Below are 11,285 nucleotides of genomic sequence, written 5' to 3'. Positions count from 1 at the left end.
CCACAATCATCGTTCATTTCAAATTCCACTCTTTGGGAGTCATTGAAAACTGTAAGAAAAGTTATTTTTAACCTCGTGCGACCCCACACATGCATGGACGTTGTATTTTGGCTTCGCTATACGCAACATATAATTTAATTTCATTTAAACTGACTGATATAAGCTCAGCAGACTCTTGGCTGTCAATAAATGGTAACATTTTCGACGTCATGTGACAAAACAACATGGCGTCGATCACAACTGAGTTTTCTTTGGGAGAAATGCCAACAAAACTACATCTGGTAAGAAACCTAATTAAGTTTTTACATGGGTGGGAGTGTTTGTGCTGCTCTGGGTGTAGGTGCTCAAACTGTGGGTGTATTGTATGTAAATGAAGTGGCGCAAAGCGCAATTCGCTATTTTCCTAAGAATTTGGTCGTTGCGCTAAGACGTTTCAATACCACCTCTTAACTCAGTGCAAAGTCCAAATTCAGTTCCAGCATTTGCAGTTTGGTTGATTTCACCTGCAGGTGGTAATAAAGGTCATGTCCAAATTCTGAAAGTGCAGAACATCTAATAATGTCCTTTACGATAGCTGTTGAAGCCATTTTTTGAAACAAACAAAATATAAGATTTGTGTTACATTTTCTAGAAGTCATGGTTTATTTTTTCAGTTATTATTATTTTTATTGTTATGTTTAAGTCACTGCAAAAGGGGCAGAAAGAGAGTAAAATGTTTTGGATTTGGTATGATTTTTTTGACCACTTCATTATTTTGGTTATATTTTCATTTAGTTTGAAGTGTAAATTGAATTTAGAAATATTTTTGGTTAAATTATTTCATGTTTCAATAAATTAATTATTTTTTATTAATTATTAAATACATTTTTTCAAAATCATTGTTGACCGGTAGAAGTGAAGTGCGTGCTGATACAATCACTGTTAATACTAGCCATGATTTGTATGTCACTAGATGAAAATGATTAATAAAACTTACAGTACATTCTCTATAATTTTTACAGAGCATACATCCATATCTTGAACCACATGTTCCATGCGTACAAAAGGAACGTGTCCCATTTAACAAGGATGCAAAAAATAATGTAAATACATATTTTTATTCTTCCAATTCATTGCATACAGTCCATTTAGTCAATTTATTTGTTTATATCACTGGAGCTTGACAGGGAATGGACTGTATAATAGGATGGAGACGAACACCTATAGACCCGATTAGCGACTTGCGCGGGTGATTTCGCCAAACCCACTTGCGCATAAATTTAGTGCACGCTTACACAAAAATACCAACACTTCATGGCCATGCCCATTGACTTTGCGCTTATGAGTTAAGGCACTGCGCTGCGCTTAGCGCTTGCGCACTTAAAATAGGGCCCCAGACGAAAGAAGTTCTGAATGAAGCAGATTAATTAATGACTGAGTTTATGAAAAACTGCAGCCCACATGCAGTAAACTCTTTATGCTAGAATGGCTAAAGGGAGAGTAACAGGCCACCTCTGGGCTGTCTGCATTCAGGCACTCTGCTCTGATTCAGATTGATCTAAAAGAGAGAGTGTGCCAGGACAAGACCTGCTTTATATATATCTGTTTTGAAGGTTCAGTCAGGGCTGTTCCAAGCCTCTGCAGGGCCCAGGGCGAGGCAGAATGTGGAGCCCCCTCAGTAGCGATCGCCGTCCATGATATAAGAAGGGGTAGGGGGTGGTGATAGTGGTGGTTCCCCCTCGGTAGCATTGCCGTCCGGGGTGGGGAGTGGTTTGGAAGGGGTGCTCCTTTGGTAGCGATCGCACCAGTTCCATCACATTAATGACGCCCCTAGGTTCAGTGGTGTGGGCTGCAAGTCGTTCTCGCCATCTGGCCTGCTGTCCTTCGCAGCACCGTGGACCCCCTTTCATTCTAGGCTGCACATCCAGCACTGTCTGTAGTTACACCACTAGGGTGAGTACATAATGATAGAATTTTTATTTTTGAGCAAATTATTCCTTTAAAGCACATGAGCGGCCAGTGAGCTTTTTTATTTGACTGTTGGTGTGAACAGATCTTTACAACGAGGAAATAAAAATGAGGAAAGATTAAAATGTAAAAATGTATTAATGGGGAACATCTGATTTATCTATCTAGTTAGCCTTCTTCCTGATGTTTTGGATGGACTGTAAGCAGCTGTGAGAACCCCAGAGTGGAGAATTGGCACTGAGATACAGATGTTATCTTTAAAGAAAAGTGTCCCTAGAACAACAGAGAGCATATTTGGAAATCAAGGGCAAACATTCGCTCTTTCTTTCTTTTATGTAGAATGAAAAAAACAGGTTGTATACATTTGTCCTGGTGGGTCCCGTAGCATGGTCTTGGCAATTTAAATAGAAAGGAATGGATAAAAGTGCCACAGGATATAACAAGACAAAGACAGAGACCAGGCAGGCATGAAGTGTAAAGCACTGGGTAGGATGGATGACCCTCCAGAAAACAAGAAAAACAAAAGTAACTTACAGGGCTTGGCGATATAGATAAACATGTATATCTTGACATTTCTCAACTTTTTAATAAGATGTTTGTATTTGCTCTGAAATGGCCTTAGATGGTGATTTTTTATTTTTTTTTTCAATCAGAGGAACCATCATTTCAACTTAACAGTCATTGTTGCAAAGCAGATTTAAAAAGTATTAATGCAAGGAATAGTAAAATAAATGATATTTTATCATCTTCATTTATTTTACCCATATAACATACAGTACAAACATATAAATACACTTTATATAAGTGTCTTTAACTACTGTGTACTAACATTAAAAATACATACAATATAATGTATTTATTGTGTAACTACATGTTGTTCTGCAAAATTCTCACAAGTTTCACATTTGCTGCTACTGAGGTTGAGGTACAGGTTTAGGGTAAGTGTTGGTGTAGGGTTAGGGGTAAGGTTAACAGTGTAAATACAGATGCAATTAAATGCAGGTAATTTAAATGTAAGTGCAATGCAACAAAACATATTTTAGTACACAGTAGTTAAAAACACCTAATATAAAGTGGGACCTGTCTTTCTAACATCTGACAGTGAATGTTTTACAGAAGGATTGCAGATAAGCACACTTTCTAAAACTTGCATCTTCTATATGAAAACACACATCAAATAAATGTCTACATGTGCTTTTAGGGAAAACAGGCAGTGTCCTGACAACAGGTCAAACTAATTATGTGGGTTTGGGGAAGGGTGACGTTAAATCAACCATAAAATTATAGAACATGTCAGAACATATACTGCACATATACTGTATTGAATTATACTTTTTTGGGTTCTGTGTTACTACAGTTTAGTAAAATCTGCATATTTCCACAGAAGGTGAAGAGCAAAGTACAAATTACAAGTTCTGAAGAACAGTCTGACAAAACACCTGAATTTGTGTGATGTGGCAAATGTCAACATTGAACTCACCACAGTACGTGCTTTTGGTCAGATTCCTGTCTCGCTTGCAGGAAGACTGCCATTCTACTTCCAGATTTTTAGTAAGGAACCTTAATGACACGTCCAATGCAAAGCTTATTATATTAAATATATCTTAATTTACTAGTTTCATTTGACATTTTGTTTCAAGACCTCAAATTTAGTCAGGACTAAACTTCTGTACTTAAAGACTGTGCTTTTACCATAAACTACTCCTGTTTTCTGTCTCTCTCTCTCTCTGTCTCATTCCCTAAACACACACACATAATTGCTGTTTGCAAATGCGCAAGTCCTAACATGCAAGTCAAGTGATCTAACAGATTTGTTGAATACCACGGTAAAGCATGTCACAGAGTGTCAGGATCAGACACTATGATTCAGAAAAAAAGGAGACATAGGGAAAAAAATGATAAATTATATACTACATAAAGAAAGTGAAGCATTATTTGAAGCATTGTGACATTATTGTGACATAATTTTGTATTCAGTTAGCACACTTTTCATTTGTTGGAATGATTTAAACTAATAACTCAGGAGTTCATTAAAAGAACCTACACATAAGAACCAGTCTATGATATATATTTATAATTGCTTGCCCAGAAGGTGATAACAACTTAATAGAAAGTGTTGTCGTTGTTTTATCTTGCTGTACCCGGCACCTTTAATGCTGATGTAATAGCTTTGGGAGACCACAAGGGGGCGACATAGCATTTACTGAAGCCGATCATGTCATGGACAAGCCAGATATCACACACAAATTATGAGCTGATGGCAGCCCGATCTGGTGTAACTGTGCAAACTGAACAATTAGAAATGGCTATGCTTATTATGCAATTTCCCTGTATGTAGCATTGAATATATCATTCATTCAAGCTGTAAAACCACAAAAAGACATACTTGTAACTGAAAATACACTGTGTAGGCTATATGAAAAATACATGTACACAATATATCATCTAGTAATGTCTAGAGTTAATAATCTATGTCCTTTGATAATGGTTTGTGTCAAATTTAATGGGAAACTATGCGAGTTAAACTAGGTAGAGCTGTAGAAATTTTAACAGCCTCCAGAGATGGCGAGCCCGCGGTGTGTGCCTACATCCCTTTATAGAAAATATTTTTTTCAAATTTTAGAACTCACCACGTCGTCCACCAGATGCGTCTGGTACCCCCTTATATTAACCCTGCTGCTCACACTTTACCAAAGTTGAGAAATATGTTTTAAAAGACAAAGACTATTGTGCAACGAGTAGCCCTATTTACATCTGAAAAAAATCCCGATATATATATCGATAATCATCTGGAAAATCCTCTGATTATCTTTATGTGAAAACGCCATCGATCCCAAGGCTAGTTACTACACTTCCGAGTCTCATCTGTACCAAGATGATGTCTGGCATCTTCAAACTGTAACATCTGAGCGGTCTCCTGCCCACCAGAGGGAGCCCTCACCTGAATTCTGAACTGTCACTTCCTGTTTCCTGCCACATCAGTTCCTGTAATGTCATTTCCTGTTTGCCTAGTATATAAGCCATGCATGCTCATTCCCATATTGCGAAGTATTGCCAGATCATCTGCCTTACCAAGCGTTTATATCATTGCCTTATTGCCTTATTGCCTAGTGTTTTGACCTGTTTGTTTTGACTTCTCTTTTGGATCTCCCCTTTTGCCTGTTTGCCTGGTTGGACTGCTTTACTGTGTTTTTTACCTCACTGCCTGTTTTTCTGACACTGTGTTTGGATTTTGATGGACTGTTTGAATTAACATCCGCATATGGATTCTTCCTCGGCTTCCACCTCCCCATCAATACAGAATACTTCACCTACTATGAATCCAGCGGAAGTTTCTCAGCTTCAAGCGGCATTCGCTTATCAGAGCGAAATGCTGAAGAACTACCAAGAGCAGCTCAACAAACTGCAGTCGGCAAACGATAATTTGACCCACTATATTCGATCGCTTCCTTCGGCTACACCACCAACGGTAAGACTGGCATTGCCAGACAAGTTTGATGGCTCTGCAGGACAATGTCGTGGTTTTATCAGACAAGCATGCATTTATGTTGAAAGCCAGAGAGATCAGTTTCAAAGTGAAGCAAGTAAATGCACTTTTCTGATGTCATTGTTATCTGGTAAAGCGACTGATTGGGCTGCAGCGGTTTGGGAGATGGATTCACAATTTTGTTCCTCCTTTGCATACTTCTTACAACTACTCAGAGATGTGTTTGAATATCCCAAGGGGGGAAAGGATATTTCCACACAATTGTTACACATGTCTCAAGGCAACTGTACCGCTGCAGATTTCGCTATTGAATTTAGAACCCTTGCCGCTCAAAGTGGATGGAATGATGTGTCTCTAAGGGCTGTTTTCAAACAGAGTTTAAACCTTGAGCTTCAGACGGAACTGGCCTGCAAGGGTGAAGATTTAACGTTCTCTGAGTTTGTTACTATGGCTATCAAGATAGATAACCTGTTGAGAAACAATCCTAAGAGGAAATCTGCTCATCTTCCTCACACACACTTCCTCACTACACCAACCGTCAACCAAGAACCCATGCAAATAGGCTATGTACATCTATCTGATGAAGAGAGAACTCGCCGCCGCCAACATGATCTGTGTTTTTACTGCGGTGAAGCAGGCCACCGTAACGTCGAGTGCCCACACAAAGTCGGGAGAGCCACCACTACTACCAGACGGGTGAATGTTAATCAAAGCTCTCTTCAGATTTCAAAATCGTTGTTGATTCCTGTTCAGCTGACTACAAAAAATGGTCCCATTACCTTGACTGCGTTGATTGACTCTGGTGCTGCTCTGAATTTGATCAACAAGGATATTGTCAAGAAATACAGTCTACCTACGTTACCTTGTGTTCCCACAATTTGCATCACTAATGTCAACAATAAACCCATTGAGGGAGGTATCACCTGACAAACTGCACCTGCACAGGTACAGATTGGTCTGTTCCATAGTGAAAACATATCACTCTACATCATTGACTCACCCAGGTATGAAATCATCCTTGGACATCCATGGTTATCTGTTCACGATCCTGTACTATCATGGTATCATGGAGAACTGTCTCACTGGTCCAAATTCTGCCTCACCCATTGCATGAACATCAATATGCCAAGACCATGTCTCGCCACGAGTGTTGAGAGTCTGTTCACTGCCCCCAGTCCCAAAATTCCTGCCTGCTATCACGACTACTTAGAGGTATTCAGCAAATCCAAAGCTACACAGCTACCACCACACCGCCCCTGGGATTGCACCATCGACCTTCTGCCCAATGCCATGCCACCTAAGAGTAAAGTCTACCCACTATCGCATCAAGAATCTCAAGCCATGGAAGATTACATCGAAGAGGCTGTTAACTCTGGATTCATTCGACCTTCAACCTCACCAGCAGCAGCAGGTTTCTTCTTCGTTGAGAAGAAGGACGGAGGTCTACGACCATGCATTGATTATCGTGGACTTAACAACGTGATGGTGAAATTCCGCTATCCGCTCCTTCTTGTTCCTGCTGCCCTGGAACAACTTCGTGAAGCAAAGATATACAGCAAGTTAGACTTAAGAAGCGCTTATAATCTCATCCGGATTAAGGAAGGTGATGAGTGGAAGACTGCATTTCTCACCACCAGAGGTCACTATGAGTACTTGGTGATGCCGTTTGGGCTAGCCAACGCGTCAGCTGTATTTCAGTCATTCATTAACGATATCTTCAGAGACATCTTGAACCAGTATGTTATTGCCTACATTGACAATATTCTGATTTACTCAAAGTCGGAATCTGAACATATTGAACATGTCCAAAACATCCTCTCTTGTCTTCTTAAGCATCAACTCTATGTAAAAGTTGAGAAATGTGAGTTCCATGTTCAGAAAATAACGTTCTTGGGATATCACATAAGTCATCAGGGAGTGGAGATGGACACTACCAAGATCCAGGCAGTCACAGAATGACCCCAACCATCCACAATCAAGGAACTTCAAAGATTTCTAGGTTTTGCCAACTTCTACCGGCGTTTCATCAGGAATTACAGCATGATCGCCTCTCCTTTGACTCCCTTATGAGAGGGAAACCATCCAAGTTAAAGAGGACAAACGAAGCCACCATCGCCTTCACAAAACTCAAGTCAAGTTTTACTTCGGCACCTATCCTGAAACACCCTGACCCTAACCACCCATTTGTAGTGGAGGTGGATGCATCTGACTGCGGAATTGGAGCAGTACTGTCACAGCGTCAGGGTCAACCAGCTAAGTTGTACCCGTGTGCATTTTTTTCAAGAAAACTCACTTCTGCCGAAAGAAACTATGATGTTGGAAATAAGGAGTTACTGTCCATGAAAGCTGCGATAGAGGAGTGGAGACACTGGTTGGAGGGAGCCATTCATCCGTTCCAGGTTATCACCGATCACAAAAATCTTGAGTATGTAAAGAGTGCCAAGAGACTAAACTCACGTCAGGCCAGATGGTCACTGTTCTTTTCAAGATTCCAATTTACTGTGACATATCGCCCAGGAAGTACGAATAGCAAGGCAGACTCCCTCTCCAGACGCCATGACCCTCCTCTCCAAGTTCATTCTCCTGAACCCATTTTCCCTTCTTCTGTAATTATCGCTCCTGTGAACTGGGACATCATGGAGGAGATCCAAAGAGCCACGTAGCAAAATCCTCCGCCTGCTATGTGCCCCCCGAACAAACAATATGTTCCCCAGGAACTACGACAACGGGTCATGCAATGGGTTCATACCTCCATCACCTCAGGTCATCCAGGTGTCTCACGCACAATCAAATTAATCCACAATGCTTTCTGGTGGTCAACGATGAACAGAGATGTAACTGATTACGTGAAAGCCTGCCAAGTTTGTGCACAATCGAAGACCCCCAAGGAACTGCCATCTGGTCTTCTGCAACCACTACCCATCCCGCAACGTCCATGGTCTCACCTGTCAATAGACTTTGTTACTGATCTCCCTCCATCCGAAAATTTCACAACAATTCTTGTCATCATTGATAGATTCTCTAAGTCTTGCCATCTTATTCCCCTCAAGGGCCTGCCAACTGCCATGGAAACGGCTCAAGCCCTGTTTCACCAGGTTTTCCGCATCTATGGTTTACCTGAAGACATTGTCTCTGATCGGGGACCTCAATTCACATCTCAGGTGTGGAAAGCCTTCTGCCGACAATTAGACATCAATGTGAGCCTAATGTCAGGATATCACCCCCAGTCAAACAGTCAAGTCGAGAGACTGAATCAAGAAATCGGTAGATATCTGAGAACATACTGTAGCCGGGAACAGAATCGGTGGGCAGAGTTCTTGCCATGGGCAGAATATGCACAGAATTCATTAACCCATGCCTCTACAGGACTAACCCCATTCCAATGCATGCTAGGATATCAACCTCCTTTGTTTCCGTGGTCTGGCGAACCTTCCTCTGTTCCTACGGTCAACGACTGGATACGTTGTAGCGAGAGGATATGGGATAGCACTCATGTCCATCTTCAAAGAGCCGTACGAAGGCAAGAACTCCAGGCTAACCGAAGACGGCGCCCACATCCTCGCTACCAACCGGGACAGAGGGTCTGGCTCTCTACGAGGGACATCAAGTTACGTCTGCCGAGCAGGAAGCTCAGCCCAAGGTATGTTGGCCCATTCAAAATCGTAAAACAGATAAATGAGGTTACATATCAGTGTAAGGGGATTTAGTGGAAAGGAGGAGGCGAGAACCGGCTTGACAACTTAAATAATAATTTAATAAACAATTTAAACAAAACACACAACCAAACACACAGTACAGCTGTCTGCAATTCTCTCTCTCTCTCGAACTGTCGTCCCCGGCCGCCTTTATCCCTCGCGCGCCCCATCAGGCTGATTGGGGACCGGGTGTGTCTCATTCCAGCCCGGCCCCGCCCTCCTCGGCTCTACAATCAGCTTAAGCTTCCTGCTAACTACCGCATCTCTCCATCATTTCATGTCTCGCTCCTCAAACCGGTCCACCTGAATGCTGATCCCAACGCTGAGTCTCAAGAACCACCGCCTCCGCTGGACATTGACGGATTGCCAGCTTATAGGGTGAACATGCTGCTGGACTCGAGGCGTAAAGGGGGTCGGCTCCAATACCTGGTGGACTGGGAGGGATACGGGCCTGAGGAGAGATCATGGATACCTGCTTCTGATATTCTGGACCCCTCACTCATAGAGGAATTTCATTGAGCCAGGCCAGACCGCCCAGCACCATGACCACGGGGACGTCCACGCCGAGCGCCAGGAGTTGCTCCTAGAGGTGGGGGTTCTGTAACAACTGAGCGGTCTCCTGCCCACCAGAGGGAGCCCTCACCTGAATTCTGAACTGTCACTTCCTGTTTCCTGCCACATCAGTTCCTGTAATGTCATTTCCTGTTTGCCTAGTATATAAGCCATGCATGCTCATTCCCATATTGCGAAGTATTGCCAGATCATCTGCCTTACCAAGCGTTTATATCATTGCCTTATTGCCTAGTGTTTTGAGCTGTTTGTTTTGACTTCTCTTTTGGATTTCCCCTTTTGCCTGTTTGCCTGGTTGGACTGCTTTACTGTGTTTTTGACCTCACTGCCTGTTTTTCTGACACTGTGTTTGGATTTTGATGGACTGTTTGAATAAACATCCGCATATGGATTCTTCCTCGGCTTCCGCCTCCCCATCATTACACAAACACTTCCAAAAGTCTGCATTATGGTCTTTTCCCGCTCATATGACACTTACTGAGTGTCAGGAGTTGCGGTCAGTGATCGTGCTCTAAACAGGCAAACAGAAAGACATGACTAATCCCGCCAGGAGCTCGTGTTATGAGAGGAGAGCTGGGATGGTGGGATCAATAATCTCTTGGTGTGAAAAGCACGATGAGAGGTCTGCAGTAATAGAGGACAGTTCTTCTCACACAATGCACTTATGCCTGTCTTCATCTGAACAGCAGCTGTCGTCCAAAGCTTTGACTCTACTCTCTCTGCTGGTGCTGATTAGGAATCAGTCTTTATTTGGAACATTGCTTCGATCGTGACAGGACAGCATGCATCAGTTACCGAGCAGAGGCAATTAAAGTGCACAGTGGCGAGTCATAAAGGCTCAGTGCACAATGGAACTGGTGTCTAAAGCGGCGAGCAGCTCTGGATTGGATTCTGATTTAAGGTGCATATGTGGCTTAAATCAGAATATTTCAATATATGTATGTGTAATTCAAGCTTGGCCACTGCCACTTCTTACTCAAATTTGCTCTGCAGATCAACAAAACTGAGGGGAAAAATGACAATTCTGTCATCATTTACACATTCTCATTTTGCTAAATTACTTACTGTCTCTTCTTCTAAAGTTGTATGGAGTTGTATGGGCTACATTTATGGTGGTTTTTTACCCTTTTAAAGCTTGACAGCCTTTGGTCCTGTATGCTTTTGTTGTATGGAAAAGAGCAGCTTGGATATTCTGCTAAACCTCTCCTTTCGTGTTCCACAGAAGACTGAAAATGAAATTTCGAACAACATGAGGGTGAATAAATGAAAAGTTTCATTCTGAAACAAGACCGCTTATTGTAGATTCAAAAGAATTCTGTGCACACACTAAACACACTTTTTTCCAGGTCACTAACAGAGGCCGATCACAGACATCTCTGTTGCTGTGCACAGTGTGGAAGGTGACGTGAGTTTGCTCTGAGATAAGGACAGTGGTGGCTGATGTATTTGTGATAAAAACCAGGGCTTTTACAAAACTGCATTACAGTTCATATCTGCATTGTATAGAATTGCAGGTTATGTTTATTGTTTTTGTGAGGAAAAAAAAAAAACACATCTAGGCTTCTCTCCTCTTATTTCCAGTTACA

At 42.0% G+C, this 11,285-nt stretch overlaps 1 protein-coding gene across 6 annotated transcripts in view; it reads right to left on the bottom strand.

The window, feature by feature from the left end:
- The window catches only part of LOC127425781 (cAMP-specific 3',5'-cyclic phosphodiesterase 4C-like), a 142,644-nt gene that overhangs the window by 19,295 nt on the left and 112,064 nt on the right, over window positions 1-11,285 (bottom strand). The window contains exon 1 of one of the 6 annotated variants that reach the window (XM_051672029.1): window positions 3,428-3,504. The exons of the other annotated variants lie outside the window; for them this stretch is intronic. Coding sequence (XP_051527989.1) covers window positions 3,428-3,480 — 53 coding nt within the window. The 5' untranslated portion in view covers window positions 3,481-3,504. Of the gene's footprint in view, window positions 1-3,427; window positions 3,505-11,285 lie in introns of those variants that run through there. 6 annotated transcript variants of the gene reach the window in all.

The sequence above is a fragment of the Myxocyprinus asiaticus genome, chromosome 35 (assembly GCF_019703515.2).
Source record: "Myxocyprinus asiaticus isolate MX2 ecotype Aquarium Trade chromosome 35, UBuf_Myxa_2, whole genome shotgun sequence".
In the NCBI taxonomy this organism is placed as follows: domain Eukaryota; kingdom Metazoa; phylum Chordata; class Actinopteri; order Cypriniformes; family Catostomidae; genus Myxocyprinus; species Myxocyprinus asiaticus.
The sequence above is the reverse complement of the archived record's forward strand: the minus strand, read 5'-3'. Positions and strand labels throughout refer to the sequence as shown.